This window comes from Triticum aestivum, chromosome 5D (genome assembly GCF_018294505.1).
Source record: "Triticum aestivum cultivar Chinese Spring chromosome 5D, IWGSC CS RefSeq v2.1, whole genome shotgun sequence".
Lineage (NCBI taxonomy): Eukaryota > Viridiplantae > Streptophyta > Magnoliopsida > Poales > Poaceae > Triticum > Triticum aestivum.
Window position 1 is genome coordinate 518,306,251 of NC_057808.1, and position 26,169 is coordinate 518,332,419.

A 26,169-nucleotide genomic window follows, 5' to 3' on the forward strand; every position below is an offset into this window, starting at 1 on the left:
TACCATGATGTTCTAAAGGACTCTCAAAATAATATAAGTGAAGCATGAGAGATTAATAATTTCTATAAAATAAAACCACCACAGTGCTCTAAAAGATATAAGTGAAGCACATAGAGTATTCTAATAAATTCTGAATCATGTGTGTCTCTCTCAAAAGGTGTGTACAGCAAGGATGATTGTGGTGAACTAAAAATCAAAGACTCAAATCATACAAGACGCTCCAAGCAACACACATATCATGTGGTGAATAAAAATATAGCTTCAAGTAAAGTTACCGACAGACGAAGACAAAAGACGGGATGCCTTCAGGGGCATCCCCAAGCTTAGGCTTTTGGTTGTCCTTGAATTTTACCTTGGGGTGCCTTGGGAATCCCCATGCTTAGGCTCTTGCCAACCCTTGTTCCATAATCCATCAAATCTTTACCCAAAACTTGAAAACTTCACAACACAAAACTTAACAGAAAAATCTCGTGAGCTCCGTTAGCGAAAGAAAGCAAAACACCACTTCAAGGTACTGTAATGAACTCATTCTTTATTTATATTGGTGTTAAACTACTGTATTCCAACTTCTCTATGGTTTATAAACTCTTTTACTAGCCATAGATTCATCAAAATAAGCAAACAACACACGAAAAACAGAATCTGTCAAAAACAGAACAGTCTGTAGTAATCTGTAACTAACGCAAACTTCTGGAACTCCAAAAATTCTACCAAAATAGGACGACCTAGATAATTTTTTTATTGATCTACTGCAATTGTAATCAGTATTTTATCACGTTCTGGTGATTTTTAACAATTGTTTTCATGAACAGAAAGTTTCTGGAATTTTCAGCAAGATCAAATAACTATCATGCAAGAAGATCCGATAGGTTTAACTTGGCACGAACACTAATTAAAACACAAAACCACATCTAACCAGAAGCTAGATGGATTAATTATTACTAAACAGAACGAAAAAGCAAGAAAATAAAATAAAATTGGGTTGCCTCCCAACAAGCGCTATCGTTTAACGCCCCTAGCTAGGCATAAAAGCGAGGATAGATCTAGGTATTGCCATCTTTGGCTGGCAATCCATAAGTGGCTCTCATAATAGATTCACAAGGTAATTTAATCTTCTTTCTAGGGAAGTGTTCCATGCCTTTCCTTAACGTAAATTGGAATCTAATATTCCCTTCCTTCATATCAATAATTGCACCAATCGTTCTAAGGAAAGGTCTACCAAGAATAATAGGACATGAAGGATTGCAATCTATATCAAGAAAAATAAAATCAATGGGCACATAATTCCTATTTGCAACAATAAGAACATCATTAATTCTTCCCATAGGTTTCTTAGTGGAATCCGCAAGATGCAAATTTAAAGAACAATCATCAATTTCACGGAAACCTAGCAAATCACACAAACTTTTTGTGATCGTGGAAACACTAGCACCCAAATCACACAAAGCATAGCATTCATGATCCTTAATTTTAATTTTAATAGTAGGTTCCCACTCATCATAAAGTTTTCTAGGGATAGAAACTTCCAATTCAAACTTTTCTTCATAAGATTGCATCAAAGCATCAACGATATGTTTAGTAAAGGCTTTATTTTGACTATAAGCATGACGAGAATTTAGCACGGATTGCAACAAGGAAATACAATCTATCAAAGATCAATTATCATAATTAAATTCCTTGAAATCCAAAATAGTGGGTTCATTGCTATCTAAAGTTTTAACCTCTTCAATCCCACTTTTAACAATTTTTGCATCAAGATCTAAAAACTTCGAATTTTTGGGACACCTTCTAACTAAAGTTGACTCATCTCCAGTCCCATCATTATCAAGATTCATATTGCAAAACAAAGATTTAATAGGAGACACATCAATAACTTTTAGATCTTCATATTTATTCTCATAAAAACTAGAAGAACACGCCTTCACAAAACAATCTTTTTTAGCACGCATCCTAGCGGTTCTTTCTTTGCACTCATCAATGGAAATTCTCATGGCTTTGAGAGAGTCATTGATATTATGCTTCGGTGGAATAGATATAAGCTTCAAAGAATCAACATCAAGAGAAATTCTATCCACGTTCCTAGCCAATTCATCAACTTTAAGCAATTTTTCTTCAAGCAAAGTATTTAAATTCTTTTGTGAATTCATAAAATCTTTAACACAAGTCTCAAAATCAGAGGGCAACTTATTAAAATTCCCATAAGAATTGTTGTAGGAATTACCATAATTATTAGAGGAATTATTAAGGAACGGCCTAGGATTAAAGTTTCCTCTATACGCGTTGTTACCAAAATTGTTCCTACCAACAAAATTCACATCCATAGATTCATTATTATTCTCAATCAAAGTAGACAAAGGCATATCATTAGGATCAGAAGCAACACTCTTATTAGCAAACAATTTCATAAGTTCATCCATCTTTCCACTCAAAACATTAATTTCTTCAATCACATGAACCTTTTTACTAGTAGATCTTTCAGTGTGCCATTGAGAATAATTAACCATAATATTATCTAGGAGTTTAGTAGCTTCTCCTAAAGTGATTTCCATAAAAGTGCCTCCCGCGGCCGAATCTAAAAGATTTCTAGAATGAAAATTCAATCCGGCATAATTTTTTTGTATAATCATCCACAAATTCAAACCATGAGTAGGGCAATTACGTATCATTAATTTCATTCTCTTCCAAGCTTGTGCAACATGTTCATGATCAAGTTGCTTAAAGTTCATAATATCGTTTCTAAGAGAGATGATCTTAGCGGGAGGACAATACTTAGAGATAAAAGCACCTTTGCACTTATTCCAAGAATCAATACTATTTTTAGGCAAAGACGAAAACCAAGTTTTAGCACGATCTCTAAGAGAAAAGGGAAATAGCTTCAATTTGACAATATCATTGTCCACATCTTGCTTATTTTGCATATCGCACAAATCAACAAAGCTATTTAGATGGGTAGCGGCATCTTCACTAGGAAGGCCAGCGAATTGATCTTTCATGACAAGATTCAACAAAGAAACATTAATTTCACAAGATTCAGCTTCGGTAAGAGGAGCAATCAGAGTGCTAAGAACATCATTGTTGTTAGTATTGGTAAAGTCACACAATTTAGTATTGTCTTGAGCCATCGTGACAAGCAAGCAATCCAACACACGAGCAAAAAAAAAACAAGCGAAAAAGAGGCGAACGGAAAGAGAGGGCGAATAAAATGGCAAATAATGTAATGCGAGGGATAAGAGTTTGTGATGGGTACTTGGTATGTCTTGACTTGTGCGTAGACTCCCCGGCAACGGTGCCAGAAATCCTTCTTGCTACCTCTTGAGCACTGCGTTGGTTTTCCCTTGAAGAGGAAATGGTGATGCAGCAAAGTAGCGTAAGTATTTCCCTCAGTTTTTCAGAACCAAGGTATCAATCCAGTAGGAGACCACGCTCAAGTCCCTCGCACCTACACAAACAAATAAGAACCTTGCAACCAACGCGATAAAGGGGTTGTCAATACCTTCACGGCCACTTGCAAAAGTGAGATCTGATAGAGATAATAAGATAATATTTTTGGTATTTTTATGATAAAGACAAAAAGTAAAGATTGCAAAATAAACGGTAATGAAAATAGCTTGTTGACGGAAGATTAATATGATGGAAAATAGACCCCGGGGCCATAGGTTTCACTAGTGGCTTCTCTCAAGATAGCATAAGTATTACGGTGGGTGAACAAATTACTGTCGAGCAATTGATAGAATTGAGCATAGTTATGAGAATATCTAGGTATGATCATGTATATAGGCACCACGTCCGTGACAAGTAGACCGACTCCTGCCTTCATCTACTACTATTACTCCACACATCGACCGCTATCCAGCATGCATCTAGAGTATTAAGTTCATAAGAATGGAGTAACGCTTTGAGCAAGATGACATGATGTAGAGGGATAAACTCATGCAATATGATATAAAACCCATATTTTTATCCTCGATGGCAACAATAAAATACATGTCGTTTCCCCTACTGTCACTGGGATCGAGCACCGCAAGATTGAACCCAAAGCTAAGCACTTCTCCCATTGCAAGAAAGATCAATCTAGTAGGCCAAACCAAACTGATAATTCGAAGAGAGTTGCAAAGATAACCAATCATACATAAAAGAATTTAGAGAAGATTCAAATATTGTTCATAGATAATCTTGATCATAAACCCACAATTCATCGCATCTCGACAAACACACCGCAAAAAGAGTTACATCAAATAGATCTCCAAGAAGATCGAGGAGAACTTTGTATTGAGATCCAAAGAGAGAGAAGAAGCCATCTAGGTAATAACTATGGACCCGAAGGTCTGAGGTAAACTACTCACACATCATCGGAGAGGCTATGGTGTTGATGTAGAAGCCGTCTGTGATCAATGCCCCCTCCGGCGGAGCGCCGGAAAAGGCCCCAAGATGGGATCTCACGGGTACAGAAGGTTGCGGCGGTGGAGGGCGCGCCCAGGGGGTAGGCGCCCCCTGCCTCGTGGCAACCTCGTTGGTTGCTTGACGTCCACTCCAAGTCCTCTGGATCACGTTTGTTCCAAAAATCGCGTTCCCGAAGGTTCCATTCCGTTTGGACTCCGTTTGATATTCTTTTCCTTCGAAACACTGATATAGGAAAAAAACAGCAATTTGGGCTGGGCCTCCGATTAATAGGTTGTCCCAAAATTAATATAAAAGTGTATAATAAAGCCCATTAAACATCCAAAACAGAATATATACTAGCATGGAACAATAAAAAATTATAGATACGTTGGAGACGTATCACATCCCGAGATAATATTTCAAGAAGTCTCAATCATCTAAGCTTGGGGATGCCCCGCTAGGCATCCCACCTTTCTTCATCTACAATTATCGGTTAGTCTCGGTTGAGCCTAAGTTTTTGCTTCTTCACATGATGTGTGCTATTCTTGGAATGCCATTTTATTTTGTTTTGCTTGCTGTTTTAATAAAATACTTAAATCAGAAAGTTTTTAAATAAGAGAGAGTCCACAATTAGCTACCTATTTACATAACTACTCTCTTGATCTTCACTTATATCTTTTCGGAGTAGCTTGTCATTTACTCTTGTGCTTCACTTATATCCTATGAGTAAATTGTTGAATGAATTGAATATCATGAAGTAGAAATTATATCATGCCTAGTAGTAGCTTCACATTGGGTTTGGAAAGTGAAATCTTTTGAAGCTTGGCAATCACAATATTGGTCATACAAGCAATTTATGAATGATTAGTATAAGGAAGAGAACTTTCACATGCAAATATATTATCTTGGTCATCTTCTATGATTGTGAATACCCATTAATTATTATAAAACTTGAGCAAATTAGCTGAAGTTGGACAAGGAAGACAACGTAATGAGTTATGTTTGTGTATATTTGCATAGAAGTTATATTTTCATAGATCCTCCAACATGTGGTGTTTGCCTAGGATCTTTTGCTAGCCAAAAATTCGTACTAAGTAGAGATACTACTTGTGCATCCGAAAACCCTTAAACCCAGTTTCTTGCCATGAGTGTCCACCATACCTACCTATGGATTGAATAAGATCCCTCAAGTAAGTTGTCATCGGTGCATAAGGCAATAAAAATTGCTCCTAAATATGTTTGATTTTTATTGTAAGGGAAAATTGAGCGTTGTACGAACTTGTGATGGCAAAGTAATAAAAGCGATGGACTGCATAATCAAGGTTGCTATCATAAGGGGCAATATAACGTGACGTTCCTTTGCATTAAGAGCTTGGGCATCCAAATAAAAAGCGCATGAAAACCTCCGCTTCCCTCTACGAAGGGCCTATCTTTTACTTTTCAGTATTTACTTTTATGCAAAGAGCCAATAGTATGCATTCTCATTTCAATCTCAATTACTCTCTAGTTGGCAAGCATCATGTGGTGGGGAAATATCTAGGCACATATGACCAATCAAATATATTTGATCATGATTTATTATTGTTGACAATTATCTCTATGATAAATGAGTTGGGAGGCAAAATATTAAGCCCCTATCTTTCTCTGTGTTCGATGGATGCCATTTGTTCTAAGAATATGCTTTGAGTAGTAGCAATAATGGAATACTATATGATGATTGACTATGTGGAACTCTTACTTAGACTCTGTTGAATAATTTGAATTGCAATTGTTTGGTGACTAAGAATAAAGGTTGTTCAGTTTCAAGAGAATTCATTGTTTGAACCTTAACATGTGAATTGGTTGCTACTTTGTCATGATGAGTTTTATGAGAAATAATTGCTGTTATGATGCTAGGAAAAGTGATTTAAATTATCATTGATCAAACTTATGCACTTTGCTAGCATTCACACTTCATAAATTATTTCTTTTATCATTTACCTACTCGAGGACGAGTAGGAATTAAGCTTGGGGATGTTGGTACGTCTCCAACGTATCTACAATTTATGAAGTATTCATGCTGCTATATTATCATTCTTGGATGTTTTACAATCATTTTATAGCAATTTTTTTCATTTTTGGCACTAAACTATTGACATAGTGCCCAGTGCCAGTTGCTGTTTGTTGCTTGTTTCTTACATCGCAGAAAATCAATACCAAACGGAGTCCAAACGCAGCGAAACTTTTTGGAAATTTTTTCTAGACCACAAGACACCCGGTGGGCCAAAGAAGTACTAGAGGGGAGCTCCGAGGAGAGCTCTACCCACCAGGGCGCGCCTGGGGGTCCTGGCGCGCCCAGGTGGGTTGTGCCCACCTCGGTGGCCTCCCGCACCGCCTCTTCGCTCTATAACTTCCCATATATTCCAAAAACCCTCGGGGTAACCCTAGATCAGAAGTTCCACTGCCGCAAGCCTCTGTAGCTATGAAAAACCAATCTAGACCCCGTTTCGGCACTCCGCCGGAGGGGGAGATCATCACCAGTGGCCATCTTCATCATCCCGGCGGCCACCATGATGAGGAGGGAGTAGTCCACCCTCGGGGCTGAGAGTTTGTACCAGTAGCTATGTGTTTAATCTATCTCTCGTGTTCTTGAGATGTCACGATCTTGATGTATCGCGGGCTTTGTTAACATAGTCGGATCATATGGTGTTTTTCCCTCTCTATCTTGTTATGAATTGAGTTTTCCCTTTGAGATTTCGTTTTATTGGATTGAATACTTTTATGGATTTGAGAGCACTTGATGGATGTCTTGCTATGAATACCCGTGGTGACAATGGGTATCATATTGATTTACTTGATATGTGTTTTGGCACTCAACTCGCGGATTCCCGAGGTGACCTTGGGGTAATCTATGCATATGGGTTGATGCATGTTCTCGTCTTTTGTTTCTCCGGTAGAAATCTTGGGGCACTCTTTGAGGTTCTTTGTGCTGGATTGAGTATTATGAATCTGAATTTGCTTTGGTGTTATTTTAGTACGAACTCTTGATAGATCAATCAAAAAGAATAACTTAGTGTTATTTTAGTACGAACTCTTGATAGATCGATCAGAAAAATAACTTGGTGTTATTTTAGTACGAACTCTTGGATAGATCGATAGGAAAGAATAGCCACAAATAATTTCTTCTTATGTTCTCCGCTAGATAGGAACTTTGGAGTGATACTTCATCCAACATTGAGGGATGGTTATATGATCCAATTATATTAGCATCGTTGAGAGATTGCACTAGCAAAAGTACGAACCCTAGGCCTTGTTTTCAAGCATTGCAATACCGTTTGTGCTCACTTTTGTTACTTGCTACCTTGCTGTTCTTTATTGTCACTATCACAAAAATCAATATCTACTATCATTACTACACTTGTATCACCATCTCTTCGCCGAACTAGTGCACCTATACAAATTTCTATTGTATTTGGTGTGTTGGGGACACAAGAGACTTTTTATTTGGTTGCAGGGTTGTTTGATAGAGACCATCTTCATCCTACACCTCCCATGAATTGATAAACCTTAGGTCATCCACTTGAGGGAAAATTGCTACTGACAAGAATAAAGTTGCATAGTAGACATCAGCGATGTATATTTGTGTTGGATGACACTCATCATATAACAGTCACAACCTAGAGTGATACACAATAGCTCTAATTCGTCAATGTAATATAGGCATGTATTCCGTATATAGTCATACATGCTTATAATAAGAAATTGCATGACATCTTTTGTCCTGCCCTCCCATGGCAGTGGGGTCCTTAAGGAAACTAAGAGATATTATGGCCTCCTTGCAATAGAGAACCGGAACAAAGCATTAACACATGGTGAATACATGAACTCCTTGAATTACAGTCATTCCAGAGAGTGTCCCAATTATTGTCACTTTGGGGTCTAAGGATCAGAACAATAACAAGTGCATATAACTAGCAGATAGGATCAGGAACTCAAATATATTCATGAAAACATAGAGCGTTCTGATCTGAAATCATGGTACTCGGGTCCTAGAGACAAGCATTGAGCATATCAAAGTCATAGCAACATCAATCTCGGAACATAGTGGAACTAGTGATCAATCCCTAACAAATTGACTCGATTACATGACAAATCTCATCCAACTCCATCACCGTCCAGCAATCCTACGAAGCTATTACTCACTCTAGTGGTGAGCATCATGGAATTGTTGATGATGACGACAACGATGAATCCCCCCCTTCGGAGCCCTGAACAAACTCCAGAAGAGGAGGTGTCAGCAACTCCGTCTCGCAAAACATGATGAAACTTTCTCTCTGATTTTTCTCTCCGTGAGACGATATTTATGGAGTTGGAATTAGGGCAAACGGAGGCTCGTGGGGCCCATGAGCTCACATGGCGCTCTCTGGGAGGGATTGGGTGGGCATGCCCCCTGAGCTCATGGTTCCTGAGTGGCCCCCTCCAGTAGGTCTCTTGGCCAATATTTTTCATATTTTTTAGAAATAATCTCCGTGAAATTTTAGCCCAATCTAAGAGCTTTTATTTCCGCACAAAAATAACACCATGACGATTCTCCAAAAAAACGTCAATCCAGGTTAGTTTCATTAAAATCATGCAAATTAGAGTCCAAAACAAGAGTAAAAGTGTTTGGAAAGTAAATATGTTTGGGATGTATCAACTCCCCAAGCTTTTCTCATTGCTTCTCCTCAAGGAATTTAGTTGACAAACTGAAAGTGATAAAGAAAAACTTCTACAAACTCTTTTGTTCTTGATGTTGTATATATGCTTAACTAGTGTTCAAGTTTTCAACAAAGATTATGAACTAACCACATGAATGATAACAGTTAGGTCTCATTTTTACTCATGACAATAGCACAACCAAATAATGAGCAATAATAAGATATCTCAGATGCCAACAATTTGTCAAAATAATTATGATATACTATATCACTAAGCACCCTAGGATTGGAGGCCTCACAATCAATTGAGGTTTCCAATTGGAATTTGGTCAACCAATTTTGACCGGGTCAACAATTTCTCAAAATTCTCTCCTTCAATTTTTTGTATAATACGCTATGCTTCCTAATTTTTAAAACTTCACAGTTAATTGAAACTTCAATTTAGAATTGGGTCACTCGATTTTGAACAGGTGAACAATTTCTCAAGGAGCTCTCCCATTTAATTATTTTAATTCTCTATTTTTCCCAATTCTAAAGCTCTTTCATTCAATTGAGGTATTCAATTTTGGATTTGTTTATGATTTTGATCGGGCTAATGATTTTTCAAATTAATCAGCAGCAACCGGCCTATAAAAACATATCAACCCCGCACAGACTCCCTTCACCAAGAAAAAAGCGCCACCGCGTGATACTATAGCACCAATATAGTACATGCAACCACCGGTGCAAAAATAAATCCCGCATAAATATGTGTTAATTAGCGGATATCGTAGAATCACACCACAAAAGGCCCACCAAATAACCACATTACAAATAAACATAAAACACACTAATAACCCACAAGCATAGGGGATCGTTTGTAGCCTTCTATGATAAATAAGAGTGTCGAACCCAATGAGGAGCTAAAGGTAGAACAAATATTCCCTCAAGTTCTATCGACCACCGATACAACTCTACGCACACTTGACGTTTGCTTTACCTAGAACAAGTATGAAACTATTTTGCAAGAATAAAACTACGAGTACTTTGAGAGAATAAAACTAAGAATAACTTGGCGTCTTGTGGGCTGTGTGGGCCTCCGTTTGCGGTGATTCTAACTCCCAAACATAACATATATTCCAAAATAATTCTCCATGAAATTTTATTGCATTTGGACTTCGTTTGATATGGATATTCTGCGATACAAAAACATGCAAAAAACAGGAACCGGCACTAGGCACTGGATCAATAGGTTAGTCCAATAAATCGTATAACAAGTTGCCAAAAGTGTATAAAAGTTGTATAATATTGGCATGAAACAATGAAAAATCATAGATACGACGGAGACGTATCAGACACTTCACCATCTCCCCCATCGACCAAACTAAATATTCCCTCGGTGTCAAAATATAAGGGGTATTATTATATGGAAAGTCAAATTTCTTTAACTTTGAACAAGTTTAGAGCCAAAAATATCGACATCCCCAATATTAAACAAAAATGTACGAAAATTCATTTCTTGATGAATCTAATAACACCTATTTGATATTATGAATTTTGATTTATTTCTCTACAAATTTGATCAAACTTAAAGAAGGTTGTCTTTTCAAAATAATAATACGCCATATATTTTGAAATTCAGTGAGTAAAGAAATATAAGAATCCCAACAACATCAACGGCGTAGCAAAGCGCGCCCAACCCTTTAGTATAAGGAGATAATCCCTCTGTTACTTAATATAAGGTGCATTTGTTTTTTGATTAAATTTAATAATGTAAGGAGCATTTCTGCTAATTCATCAATAATTCCGTTTTATCCCTCTAGAAAAAGGAAAGTATCTCTCCCGATTGAGTGTATCTCTTACTTTTCTAGCCCAAATGATTTAGTTACCACTAATCAATGATTTAGCCAAGGTTAATTTTTTCCCTAACTTGTGTATAATTATGTGTCTTGGTCACCATGCCAAAAATTATACACCTTACATAAAGGAATGGAGGGAGTAAATTATTAGAGGTTGACTAGAGATGCTCTTAGTATTTGTTAACAAGATGGCATATTGGGTAGTTTCAAAGGAACTCCAAGGGCAGAGGGGTATGGTGGGTGAAGTGGAGGAGGTGAAGCAACCATTTCTCTGCTCCAGTAAAATGAACTAGATGCTACTCCAGCTCCAATCCACTAAGGAATTGAAGTTGAGGTGTTTGAAATAACTCTACTCAAATCATGGAGTGAAGCAGTCCAAAACCTACCCTCAATCCGACAAGAACCAACTAGGAGCATATCCTATATGTGAAGGCCGACCGTATTACCGGATTGATGGATCTAGTTTGTTAAATTGACTCGACGACTAGGGCTCCAGGGCACTAGTCCTTAAGGGCGCGTGCACGAAGACTTCTCAGGTGTAATCGACGAGGTCAGGACGGCTCCGATAAGCGGCACGTGAGCGGCTCATTCTGGCGGTAGTGGTCGTTTGATGGTCCAAGAACCTCTATGTAATTTTTATTATGTTTGGGGTGCTTTGTACATTTGGTGAAATATTTTAAAAAAACACTACGAATGCATATGACTGTGCTAGACCTTCATAATCGTTTGCCCTTAATGTTCAAAGTATGGTCGGTAGAATGGTAGAAACTTATGTCTACTCGTATATTTCCAGTAGCTAGTCCAAATAGATGTTGGTTTATCAAGATTCCATGAAAACATGATGCAGACACTACACTAGGATTAATTTATTTCTTCTGTCACCAATTCATCATGAGCTAGCACACCATAAAGACTTGGTAAAAAGGTACAAATACAAAGACACGCATATGCGCGAGATCTATTAAGCAGTGACAGCGATCTTCATGCCTTGCTGGCAGTGACCCGGAAGGCTGCAGATGAAGAACGCTTTGCCTCCGCGGGAGAGCTGGATGTGGTCATTGCCAGAGGTGTAGGTCCTCGACGGGCCCGAGACCCTGCATGAGTTGTAGTCGCCTTCTCCCACCTGCACAACATTGTGCATACTCGGGTTGTACTTGAACATTGCGTGCATTAGTTAACACAAGAATACAGATAAGAACACAGTATAGACATCAAGAACAACTAATCACTTGATCTTTAGAGTTCTCACCAAGCATGTCGCCGGACTGGATGTGCTTGCCACTCTCCCATCCGGACACGCCGAAGCTCCATCCCTTGTTGTCACCAACGGTCCACTCCTTGCCATGGACGACGGTGGTTGCACAGCAAATGGCCAGAAGCAGCACCAAAAGGGTGGGTACCATGGTTGCCCGTGCCATTGAGGGTGTTGCTCTTGACTTCTTGTTGATACCGAAGATAACAAGAACAGAAAAGTGAAATAGTGGTCGATTCCTCAAGTGATGGCTTGCATTCGGTCTCCTTCTCGTATGATATATATAGGCGGTCAGCTAAAATCATTGTTTTAATGTGCTCAAATAATGAGAATCTTGCCTTAAATAAGACAAATCAACATTTGTGATATGCAACATTAGTTAGTATATGCAGCCAAATCCTCCAACTTACATAATCTGATCTTGGATTAATGGAAATGAACGAGGATGCATTTATTTCCTAATTTCATGATTTAGTAAGTATTTCTTTTTCCTGGATGCATTAGTTGTATATCAGATATTTATATATACTAGTATTAGATGATATAATTGTAATAATAAAATTTTAAAATACAAAATTATTTTTCATAAGGAGAAGTCCCTAATCTTGACTTTTCAACCATAGCTGCTAAAGTGATTGGAGGCCATGATTTGCGATTGTTTAGTCTCAAATAATTTGAAATTCATAGGAATATTTTCAATAAATGGAGTTCAAATGAATTTCAGAAGTTGGAAAATTGAATGCATTAGGTTCATATAAGAATTTTAGGCTAGGTTAATTTGGAACAATTGAAAAAGAAAAGAGCCGCGATTGGTTAACAAAGCAGTAAACCCGACGAGATTCAGAAGGATCTAATTGAGAGGAAAATTTGTGAGACTTACTAAGAACTTGTAGCCACTTGGGACGGAGACGATGACCTCAAGGGAGCCCTCTGTGAAAACTCCGCAACTACTCCTGATTGACGAAATTAGCCCTAAACTAACCATCCTGGCACAAACTGGAATGACCTACTGATAACCCTCAAGTATAGGGGATGGCAATAGTCTTCAAGGCTAGTATTTCACCCAAATTTATTGATTCGACACAAGGGGAGCCAAAGAATATTTATGAGCCTTAGCAATTGAGTTGTCAATTCAACCACACCTGGGAAATTATATTTCTGCAACAAAGTGTTTAGTAACATGGTAGTTTGATAGTTTTGATATTAGCAGTAACAGTAGCAATAGTTACAGGAACCGTAAAAATAGCAGTTTGTGATGATTGTAACAACAACAGCAATAGTAACTTAGCAAAGACCAATATGAGAAAAGTGTAGGAATTGGGTTAGCGATGTATATTTGTGTTGGATGAAAGTCATCATATAGCAGTCACAACCTAGAGTGATACACAATAGCTCCAATTCATCAATGTAATATAGGCATGTATTCCGTATATAGTCATACATGCTTATAATAAGAAATTGCATGACATCTTTTGTCCTGCCCTCCCGTGGCAGCGGGGTCCTTAAGGAAACTAAGAGATATTAAGGCCTCCTTGCAATAAAGAACCGGAACAAAGCATTAACACATGGTGAATACATGAACTCCTCGAATTACAGTCATTCCAGAGAGTGTCCCAATTATTGTCACTTTGGGGTCTAAGGATCAGAACAATAACAAGTGCATATAACTACCAGATAGGATCAGGAACTCAAATATATTCATGAAAACATAGATGGTTCACATCTGAAATCATGGTACTCGGGTCCTAGTGACAAGCATTAAGCATATCAAAGTCATAACAACATCAATCTCGGAACATAGTAGAACTAAGGATGAAGCCCTAACAAATGGACTGTATTAATGACAAATCTCATCCAACTTCATCACTGTCCAGCAAGCCTACGAAGCAATTACTCACTCCCAATGGTGAGCATCATGGACTTGTTGATGATGATGACAACAACGACAAACCCCCCCCCTCTTCGGAGCCTTGAACAAACTCCAGATCAGCCCTCCGGATGAAGAAAATGAGGTGTCGGCGGCTCCATCTCGCAAAACATGATGAAAATTTCTCTCTGATTTTTCTCTGTGCAAGACGATATTTATGGAGTTGGAATTGGGGCAAACGGAGGCTCGTGGGGCCCATGAGGTCACAGGGCGCTCCCTGGGGGGATTGGGTGGGTGCCCCCCCTAAGCTTATGGTTCCAAACTGGCCCCCTCCAGTAGGTCTCTTCACCAATATTTTTCATATTTTTCAGAAATATTCTCCGTAAAATTTCAGCCCAATCTGAGAGCTTTTATTTCCACACAAAAATAACACCATGACAATTCTTCTGAAAAAGCATCAATCCAGGTTAGTTTCGTTCAAATCATGCAAATTACAGTCCAAAACAAGAGTAAAAGTGTTTGGAAAAGTAGATACGTTTGGGATGTATCAACTCCCCAAGCTTATCTCATTGCTTGTCCTCAAGCAATTCAGTTGACAAACTGAAAGTGATAAAGAAAAACTTGTACAAACTCTTTTGTTCTCGGTGTTGTATATTTCACTACAGCAGGATGCTGCTAACGCGACACTATGATCAGAGACCCTTTCACGAAATTGTGTGCGATGCATTAATTGCAAACGGGGATGTAAAATAACGGTCAAAAAGGTGCAAAACGTTTGCGATGGCGGAGCCATCAAACACGGTTCAGATTTTAGTTGCGTGTGCGATGGAGGGTCACAGTTAATATCAATGTGTGTGCGATATATGGGCAGAACAACATAAACAGGCAGCCATATCAATGTGTGTGCGATATATGGCATACAGTTCGCTCCGATGAACGGTTTGCTATTCGGTAGTGCAACAGAAACGGGTAGCCAGATCAAAGTGTGTGTGATATATGGCATACGGTTCACTCGGACGAAATGTTTTCGGTTAGGGAACACAACAGAAACGGTTCAACTTAACAAGATGTGTGTGATACGTGGCAAACAGCCGACTCGGATGAACGGAGCACGCTGCGGCCGCCTCAATGGCGAGCAAAACCTCGAAAGGACGCGAGCAGAGCGCGCCACGGCCGCCTCAACGACGAGCAACCACGTGGTCATCCTTCTGCCATCAATAAATTTTGACCTTGTTTCTCGTCACATTGCAGATTACAATGCAATAAGTAATTGCAAATCTGTTCACACCTATCAAACTAATATGTGTTCACACTTAGCACCGGGCTATAAAAACTACCCACTTGAAAATTACTTCACAGTTCCTCTCCTCATCACCCACAAAACTGGTATTTCCTGTCAAGTCGTTCCGCCATGACCGGTAGGAGGAGTTTAGGGTGGACATATAACCAGGCAGCAAAGAACCGTTCTTACCTACGCATCAAAACCACAACAATTTTTCGTCAAGTGTGTTGTTTTAACCTTCAACAAGGACCAGCCGTAGTCAAACTCGATTGAACTAAAGTTGGAGAAACAGACACCCGCTAGCCACCTGTGTGCGAAGCATGTCGGTAGAACCAGTCTCATGAACACGGTCATGTAATGTCGGTCCAGGCCGCTTCATCCAACAATGTCGCTGAATCAAAGTAAGACATTGGTGGTAAGCAGTATGACTATTATCGCCCACAACTCATTGTGTTCTACTCATGCATATAACATCTACGCATAGACCTGGCTCTGATACCACTGTTGGGGAACGCAGTATTTCAAAAAAATTACCTACGATCACGCAAGATCTATCTAGGAGATGCATAGCAACGAGACGGGAGAGTGTGTCCATGTACCCTCGTAGACCGAAAGCAGAAGCATTTAGTAACGCGGTTGATGTAGTCGAACGTCTTCACGATCCAACCGATCCAAGTACCGAACGTACGACACCTCCGTGTTCAGCACACATTTAGCTCCATGACGTCCCTCGAGCTCTTGATCCAGTTGAGGACGAGGGAGAGTTTCATCAGCATGACGGTCATGATGAAGTTACCAGCGCAAGGCTTCGCCTAAGCACTACGGCGATATGACCGAGGTGTGTAACTGTGGAGGGGGGCACCGCACACGGCTAAGACAAATCTTGGAGTGCCTTTGGGGTGCCCCCTGCCCATGTATATAAAGGAGGGAGGGAGAGAGGCCAGCCCTCCTAGGGGTGCGCCAAGTGTAGGGAGTCCTAGTAGGATTCCCTTTCCTTTTCGGAGTGGGAAAGAAGGAAAGGAGGGAGAGGGAGAAGGAAAGGGGGGCCATTCCCCCACCCCTTGTCCAATTCGGTTTGGGCAGGGGGGAGGCGCCTGCCACCTCGTGACCCTTCTTCCCTCTCTCCACTAAAGCCCAATAAGGCCCATTAACTTCCCCGGTGAATTCCCGTAACTCTCCGGTACTTCGAAAAATACCCGAATCACTCGGAACCATTCCGATGTCCGAATATATCCTTCCAATATATGAATCTTTACCTCTCGACCATTTCGAGACTCCTCGTCATGTCCGTGATCTCATCCGGGACTCCGAACAAACTTCGGTCATCAAATCACATAACTCATAATACAAATCGTCATCGAACGTTAAGCGTGCGGACCCTACGGGTTTGAGAACTATGTAGACATGACCGAGACACATCTCCGGTCAATAACCAATAGCGGAACCTGGATGCTCATATTGGCTCCTACATATTCTCCGAAGATTTTTATCGATCAAACCGCATAACAACATACGTCATTCCATTTGTCACCGGTATGTTACTTGCCCGAGATTCGATTGTGGGTTCCTTATACCTAGTTCAATCTCATTACCGACAAGTCTCTTTATTCGTTCCGTAATGCATCATCCCGCAACTAACTCATTAGTCACATTGCTTGCAAGGCTTATCATGATGTGCATTACCGAGAGGGCCTAGAGATACCTCTCCGATTCTCAGAGTGACAAATCCTAATCTCGATCTAGGCCAACCCAACAAACACCTTCGGAGACACCTGTAGAGCATCTTTATAATCACCCAGTTACGTTGTGACATTTGATAGCACACAAGGTGTTCCTCCGGTATTCGGGAGTTGCATAATCTCATAGTCAGAGGAATATGTATAAGTCATGAAGAAAGCAATAGCAATAAAACTAAACGATCAACATGCTAAGCTAACGGATGGGTCTTGTCCATCACATCATTCTCCTAATGATGTGATCCCGTTCATCAAATGACAACACATGTCTATGGTCAGGAAACTTAACCATCTTTGATTAACGAGTTAGTCAAGTAGAGGCATACTAGGGACACTTTGTTTTGTCTATGTATTCACACATGTATCAATTTTCCGGTTAATACAATTCTAGCATGAGTAATAAAAATTTATCATGATATAAGGAAATATAAATAACATCTTTATTATTGCCTCTAGGGCATATTTTCTTCAGCAACATCATTTGGGAGGGATACCTTTTTACCTCTACTTTTCCTTCTTTTCTTCTTCTTCACCACATTATGTGTGGGTTCATTTAATTTTTCCGAGCTTCTTATTGATGAGATTAGTTGAATAGTGAGCTCCTTTTCATCACCTATTTCATCATGAGAGACAATAGGAGGGAAAGTAGAAATCTTTACCCTGTCATTAGTATTCCTTTTATATTCTATTGGTTTCCCCATCTTTCTATAGTTGACAATATAAACATTCTCATTGCAATTTACCATGCAAAATATATGTATTTCTTTCAAATTAGTTTCAGCATGGTCTGTGAATATGAATGCTTCAAACCAACCATTTTTATGTGACAATTCTTCACACCCCAAAAATAAACAAAGTCCATTATAAAGTTCAAGGGTGATCAGTTATTGCAATATTTGGACACGATTCGATCATGAAAAAGCATGCATTGGAAATTAAGGTGACCAACTTTATTGCAAAGCTCACAAGTAATAGGATAAAGACAACATGATTTTGTAGCAAATTTATCTATCACTTTGAGGAAAAATTTGGTTCTATCATGTTTGTGCTTCTTACAAAATCTATCATCCCTATAAGGCATGTCTTCACAAAGTCTTTCCACTCCACAAAAATTGACATGCTTGTAAGAAACATTTTTGTCATGACTAGTGCAATCATCATTAGCATTTTGGATATTCATAGAGTTCATACTAACAACTTTGCAATCATGCTCATCATTCAAGGATTTTATGCCAAACATTTCATTGAATTCTTCCTCTATCAATTGAGCACAATTTTCGGATCCATCATTTTCAAGAAAGACATTATAAAGATGAACAATATGAGACCACCTCAATTCCATTTTTTTGTAGTTTTCTTTTATAAACCAAACTAGTGATAAAACAAGAAACTAAAAGATTCAGTTGCAAGATCTAAAAATATACCTTCAAGCACTCACCTCCCCGGCAACGGCGCCAAAAAAGAGCTTTATGTCTACTCACAACTTGTTCTTGTAGACTCGTGTTGGGCCTCCAAACGCAGAGTTTTGTAGGACAGTAGCAAATTTCCCTGAAGTGGATGACCTAAGGTTTATGAATCCGTGGGAGGCGTATGATGAAGATGGTCTCTCAAACAACCCTGCAACCAAATAATAAAAAGTCTCTTGTGTCCCCAACACACCAAATACAATGGTAAATTTTATAGGTGCACTAGTTCGGCGAAGAGATGGTGATACAAGTGTAGTAATGATACTAGATATTGATTTTTGTAATAGGAACAATAAAAAACAGCAAGGTAGCAAGTAACAAAAGTGAGCACAAACGGTATTGCAATGCTTGGAAATGAGGCCTAGGGTCCGTACTTTTGCTAGTGCAGTCTCTCAACAATGCTAATATAATTGGATCATATAACCATCCCTCAACGTGTGATGAAGAATCACTCCAAAGTTCTTATCTAGCGAGGAACATAAGAAGAATTTGTTTGTAGGGTACGAAACCACCTCAAAGCTATTCTTTCCGATCAATCTATCCTAGAGTTCGTACTAAAATAACACCAAGCTATTCTTTACGATCGATCTAACCAAGAGTTCGTACTAAAATAACACCATATGATACACATCAACCAACTCTAATGTCACCTAGATACTCCAATGTCACCGCGAGTATCCATGAGTTGATTATACGATATCCATCAAAAAATTCAGATTCATAGTACTCAATCCAACACAAAGAACCTCAAAGAGTGCCCCAAGTTTTCTACCGGAGAAACAAAGACGAGAACGTGCATCAACACCTATGCATAGATTACCCCAATGTCACCTCGGGAATCTGCAAGTTGAGTGCAAAAACACATATCAAGTGAATCAATATGATACCCCGTTGTCACCACGGGTATTCACAGCAAGACATACATAAAGTGTTCTGAAATCCATAAAAGTATTAAATCCGATAAGAATGAAATCTCAAAGGGAGAACTCAATTCACAACAAGATAGAGAGGGGAAAACACCATATGATCCAACTATATTAACAAAGCCCGCGATACATCAAGATCGTGACATCTCAAGAACACGAGAGAGAGAGAGAGAGAGATATTAAACACATAGCTACTGGTACAAACCCTCGGCCCCGAGGGTAGACTACTCCTTCCTCATCATGAAGACCATAGGGATGATGAAGATGGCCTCCGGTGATGATTTCCCCCTCCGGCAGGGTGCCGAGACGGACTCCCGATTGGTTTTTCGTGGCTACAGAGGCTTGCGGCGGCGGAACTTCTGATCTAGGAATATTTCTGATGGTTTCTCTATTTAATGGCTTTTTCAGCGTTCGAATCACGCGAAGATAGGCCTCAAGGTGGGCACAACCCACCTGGGCGCGCCTGGGCCTCCTGGCGCGCCCAGGTGTCTTGTGCTCACCTCCTTCACCTTCTGGTCCTCCCACGAAGCTTCTAGTGCCTCTTTTGTTCCAAAAAAACGTCAAAAAGTTTCGTTGCATTTGGAGAACTTTTATTCTACACAAAAAACAACACCACAGTAGTTCTGCTGAAAAGAGCGTCAGTCCGGTTAGTTCCATGCAAACCATACCAAAACCATATAAAATTGTTGTAAACATGGCATGAATACTTCATAAATCATAGATATGTTGGAGACATATCGGGAGGGCTGCCACCCCATCGCGCCATGCCGGAAGAGCTGCTAGGATGAATACCGAGCACGCTCTTCATTGTCTATGTACCGCACGGAACTGGGGTCAAAGCCACTGGACCGCCGGAGAAACTCCGCCTTGGACATGGGTAACTCCACGCTGTGCAGCCGAGGACGACCTGGGCCTCACTGGCCACCGCCCCGGCACCCGCTACCGTGTAGCGAGGCAACCACCCCGGCTAGGCCATGACCGGAGGCCACCACCGCATGCACCTAGCCTGATCTGCCACGTCCTCCATGGCGTCCTCTCCACGCCACCGCCACCGGTCTGCCACCAGATGACCACGCCGTCGCCCAAGGCCACCGCCCGGAGCAAGCCGCTGCACCGCCAAGATCCAGATCACGTCCGCGCCTCCTCGAGCGAGGAGATCCCGCCCCACCTCCCCCACCACGAGTCAGGGAGCGGATCCCTCGCCACCGCTGTCGGCCATTGGGCTTAGCCCTGTGGCGTCCTCCGACAGCGACGGAGGGAGAGGAGGACGAAGATGACACCCGGCGGCTAGGGTTTGGGGAGGCCCCAAGTCACCCTGTGTGGGAGCGACACGGGGTGAAAATGTCATACACATGTAACCTAAGATTCCACGAGTGGGCACGATCTGAACCCAGCGCCATCAGCACCCACTTTTCAAAAAAAATGCATTTTAAGTACATCTTAAAATCAAAAGAGAATTCCATGCATACATGTTCACAAATGTGTGTGCGCGGTGCAAAGTTTTGTGAAAAAAAATGTATTTTTGTTTTGTCTCTGCAAAAAAGACAAATTTCAGTGCTTCTAAATAGCGTTTCACGACATAATATTTTGTCTTTTTTGCACAGGCCAAAAAAAGTTATTTTTCCGTGAAACTTTATGCACGCACATAGAACATGAATACGTACCCATGCCGTCTTTTTCGGTTTTTTCTAGCATTTAGAAATGTATTTTTCAAAGTAGGTTCATATGTACCCGGGTTCACCCATGCACTTTTCAAGATTTCACTCTAAAGTTACATCTTGAGATTTTTATCCATCAATGTTTCTTGCCAAAACGCAGCTGTGTGGCGAGCACAGAGCGAACTATTCTTTCGCCTTTTACTAAAGAATACCGTGCTGTCTCAAAAAAAATGTTTCTTGCCAAACAAAAAACTTGACTCTTTTTGAATTTTGTTACTTTTTTTTTTGAATTTTACTGTTCGTCCGGGATCACTGGAGCTCAGGATCACATACTGCACGTCCGAAGTGTGTGCAGTGTTCCCATATCCCTATGTAGGAGAATCATCGGTTTTTGCTGTACAATGTGCAAGATAGATTGCCGAATGTGAACAATAATTTTGGAATGTGGTGTTTTAGTTGTCCTCGGATCTTTGACGATATTTTGCATCAATGTATATTTGAAGTAGTACTGTTTGTAGTGCTTATATACAAGTGCGCCTAGTGCCACCACCACCATCACACATCGTCCCAGTAAAAATGGAGGATTGCGTCCCAGCCTCTGTGTGTGAGCCTCTAGTTACAGTCTTACAGATCGAAGAACTTAAACTTCACAATCGAGGCGTAAGTCTAAATCATCTCAAAAAAAAAAATTTCGAGGCGTCCAAGTCATCTCAAAAAAAACATCGAGGCGTCTGATAGACTGGTGCCAGATCCATTTTAATACCCTGCTTTCAAGGTTGCAATCAAAATCCACAGATGAAAACCACCACAGGCCTATAGCTCCGAACTGTGACACTGAACAACATGCAACATTCATCGAACACCAGTATCAGAATCACCCGAACTTAAAAAACAGCACCAACTTGTCATCATCCCTTGATCCATCCAGGATTCAACGCGCACACACACACGCACGCCACTAGCCATCGCATGGAGGCATGAACACACAAACAGAGCGTAACCATAACAGAGAACTACTACTAGTACTAAGTAATACCAACATAACTCAAGAAGTTGAACATAACCATTGCATGGATTCAGGCACAACCAAACAGAGCACGCACTCTGCACCCCGCATCCGTCAGGGTCAGGCCGACGCCGCCGGGGCCTGGAAGAGACGCACGTGGGGCGTCGTAGGAATGCGCGCCGTTCCAAACCTTGACGATCTGGACGGGGACGACGCTGGAGGAGTCGTCGAACATGTAGGCGATCCGGAGCTCGCGCGGAGTTAATTGCACAGAAGTACCACAATTCGGGCATCACATACAGATTGGTACCACGATTGCTAATTTTTGCGTGTCAGTACCAACATTGCTCTAGATTTTTGCAAATAGGTCTAAACTGCGTATAAACACGTATTGACGGTGTATCTGACTAGCGGGGCCCGCCCGTCAGGTGCCGACGTGGCATGTTTTAGCAGAAAACCCCCGCCCTCGCCCTCGCCCTCGCTCTCGGCCTCCTCGGCGCTCGCCGCCGCATCCCTCGTGCTGCTCGCACCCGCCGCCCTCGCCCTCGCCCTCGGCCTCCTCGGCGCTCGCCGCCGCATCCCTCGTGCTGCTCGCGCCCGCCGCGTGATCTGCTGGCCCTGCTGGTGCACCTGGAGCAGGGTCTTTGACGCGGTGTCCCGCATCTCCTCGGCGACCCGGAGGCAGCCGTCGACCCGGCGCGTGGTCTCCTCGGCCTTGTAGGCCGCGTAGCCCTCCAGCTCCTGCACCGACTGCGCCTCCACGCCCCCCGAGTCCCGGAAGTCGTTCCTGTACCGGCCCCTGACCGCCGCCGCGGACGACGAGGACGCGAACCCGGACGGCCCGGGGCCCGCGGCGGCGGCGGCGGCGTATAGGGCGCCCCGCTGGTCGGCCTCGACGGCGGGGGTCGGGACGGAGGAGGCCCGCGCGGGCGGCCTCTGCTGGAGCATGCCGCCGTCGTCGTCGGAGTCGGAGTCGAAGGGGTTCCGGGCGGCGGGCTTCTTCTTCCCGTTTGACCCGAAGAAGGACGAGCTCGTGGCGCTCATGGCGGAAGTTGCACGAGGGATGCGGCGGCGAGCGCCGAGGAGGCCGAGGGCGAGGGCGAGGGCGAGGGCGGGGGTTTTCTGCAAAAAACATGCCACGTCGGCACCTGACGGGCGGGCCCCGCTAGTCAGATATACCGTCAATACGTGTTTATACGCAGTTTAGACCTATTTGCAAAAATCTAGAGCAATGTTGGTACTGACACGCAAAAATTAACAATCGTGGTACCAATCTGCATGTGATGCCCGAATTGTGGTATTTCTGTGCAATTAACTCGCTCCCGCAGGATCTCTCGAGGGTGCCCGAGCTCAAGGACGACGCGGACCGTGGAGAGGTCGGGCGCCGTGAAGCAGGCCGGGTCGACCTCGCGCAGGAACCCGAAGCGCCGGCAGTTGTCCTCGATGTCCTCGGCGGTCCGCTGCTCCACCGGGTAGTCGTGCAGGGCGACGTGGGCCATGCAGTCGTCCATCTCGGGGACGGGGACGTTGGGGACGCTCTCGGTGTCCCGCAGGAGCTTCACCGTGACGCCGTCGACCTCGAACGGCTGCCTGCGCATCGCCGCCTCCCGCTCGGCGGGCGTGCCGAAGCGGAGCGTGGCGTCGCCGTACCCGCAGCTCGGGAAGACCTCAAAGGTCTGCGGCAGGTCGGGGGCCAGTGCGCGGAAGACGCGGCGGATGAAGGGCACCGGGTCCTCCCGGCACGGGGCCGGGGTGATGTACGCGTACGCGAAGCGCTTCGCGTAGAGCACCTCCCCCGGGCTGCGGCGCAGCGTAACGTACGCGAGGTCCGGACGGGACCGGGGCGTCTGCGACGGCGGGACGGCCAGGCGGACGGCGGTGGCGGCCGGCAAGACATCGTACCCCTTGAAGATGCCGTAGAAGGCCGGACGGTCGGTGGGAATCCGCAACGCCGTCGCCCCCTCCGGGAGCAAGGGGACGGTGGTGCGGGCAGGCATCTCGACTTCTCGAGGCAGTGGAGCGAATGGAACGGGAGGAGCGTTGCGAGGAAGAGTGTGGTGTCCGATTTTAAGGTGCTCGGGGCTTCCACCACAGACCACTAGAGGAGGGAGAGGTTGGTGCTGGTGCAGTAATGGCAGCGTGAACCGGCGAGTTGGAAGGAAGGTGGCGTGCCTTGCGGGTTTTGGCGCGTGGGAAGTCAGGGTTGGCGTGATGCCATGCACATCGCACGCACCTTGACGCTCGAGTTCATGGTCAGGTTAAATCCAAGGCAGGCAGAGGCAGGGTTGGCGTGACAGGACATGGCCTATATGCAGCATTCGAATAAATTAAGGGGCTTGTTAAACTTTTTTTAAACACAATACAGACCAAGCGCTCATATACACGCGCATACCCCTATGAACGCACATACGCACGCCATATTTCTATGAGCATCTTCGAAAGGATGAGCTGGCATATCATCTTAAAATTTGCGAAGTCACCGTAGGCACCTCGTCATCAACGGAAACGTCTACTCCCACTGAATGCGCATCGCCGGAAATTCTGAAATAAATCCAGAAATAAATGCGAGCACCTGGACTTGAACCCTAATGGCTGGTGTTACCACAGTCCCTCTAACCATCAGAAATTGGTTCGCTCGTTAAATCTCGGTTGACTAAGATTAGCAAAGTCTTGATAATCTTCTACACCATTGGATCCTTGCTTAACGATTCATGCACTTTGAGGTGGTCTGGTTGCCGTTGTGTTTGTTCGCCCAGAACAGGTGTATGTCCGTCGGACCTTTTTTCTTGTCGAGTTACGTCAACCATAAATACATAATTCTTAACTTAAAAAAAATACATAGTTCTTTTTTCTTTTTTCTGCTCAATGTACCAGTCTCTTTTTTTTGCAAGAAGATGTACCTATTATATGTCCGTCGAACCTTTTTTCTTGTTGGGTTAGGGCATCTCCAAAGCTGATCTGCAAATGTCTTTGGTATATGTCCGTTTTTATGTCTGGACGTGGTCTACATACATGATGTGGAAGGGAACCATTCAATGCTAATCACAAAGTATCCGTTTAGAAGGAGAATAAGTAGGCCGGGACCGTGCATATGATGAGATATTTGTATTTTGGTGTCCGATTAGGAGAAAAAAGAGAAGAGAGTGACCATCACGTGTGGTTAGGAGGAGAGAGAATAGAGGACCATGCCCGTGATTGCTACGGCAAAGTCCCCAGGTTTGTCTCAAGGATACCGAAATCTGTACCTCCGAATAGCAAAGCAGACATATACAGATCCTCATTGGATGGCAAAAGTGGTTTGGACACTGTTGTCCAGACATATAGTAAAGATTTAAGGGTCCACTTTGAAGATGCCCTTACATCTTTTGTTTTCTTGTGTTCGAGGAATATATAGATAGAACATGGTGAGCCCTTTTTTTCTTTTGTTCACGCGAAGACAGTGTGTTCTGTTTAGTTCCGTCGTCAGTAAACAAACACTTAAATGATAGCATGATGACCTTTTCTTAATGTGTATGGACATAATTGTAAATCAATGAATTCTTAGCCAACTAAGCACTAATTGTTCCTTTTTTATCAATACTTAAATTTACTCCTTTTTTCCCTATGATTATCCATCGAGGGGATCCAATGTGAAGGGCTACTGATGGGAAACAAGCATGTATCTAGAAAATCGAACTAAACCAACATGTCCACCACCAATCACTCCTCCAAATCACCTTCAACCACTCTCTCGTTGCCATGAAAAAAAAATTGCCATTGAATGGACTGTATAATTGCGTTTCCTTGTCTTTTCCGAACCAAACAAGGAATAGTATATACTTGTTGTGACATAAAACTATCCAAGACTGGTTTTCCTAAAAATCCTCCACAAACTGGTTTTCTAAAATCTCAAATATAATCATTCATATCCAAACAACCCCTAAAGACAAAGAAAGCGCACAAAAACTTCACTCCAGCTCCTGGGCATAGTGTCAACTAAAACGCGTGCCGGCACCGCACGACGAACAAATGATGCTGCTGCGTGTTAACGATCCAACGGTCATTAAATTTGACTTGAAGCCAAATGAAAATCATGTCGACAT

The 26,169-nt window shown here is 42.3% G+C and overlaps 2 protein-coding genes and 1 pseudogene across 2 annotated transcripts; 1 reads left to right on the forward strand and 2 right to left on the reverse strand.

Annotated features, from left to right (window-relative positions):
- Positions 1-11,855: 11,855 nt before the first annotated feature.
- On the reverse strand, positions 11,856-12,312 carry LOC123125910 (chemocyanin-like). Its single transcript, XM_044546350.1, has 2 exons — positions 12,124-12,312; positions 11,856-12,017 (listed from the first exon to the last, which is right to left on the reverse strand). Exons 1-2 carry the CDS (start codon positions 12,310-12,312, stop codon positions 11,856-11,858), a joined length of 351 nt encoding a protein of 116 aa, XP_044402285.1.
- Positions 12,313-21,238: 8,926 nt separating this feature from the next.
- Positions 21,239-21,372, forward strand: LOC123126812 (uncharacterized; annotated as a pseudogene).
- A 614-nt stretch (positions 21,373-21,986) lies between these two features.
- Positions 21,987-23,137, reverse strand: LOC123125911 (SNAP25 homologous protein SNAP33-like). The gene has a single exon (XM_044546351.1). It carries the CDS (start codon positions 23,129-23,131, stop codon positions 22,457-22,459), a length of 675 nt encoding a protein of 224 aa, XP_044402286.1. The 5' UTR covers positions 23,132-23,137; the 3' UTR covers positions 21,987-22,456.
- Between the last annotated feature and the right edge of the window lie 3,032 nt (positions 23,138-26,169).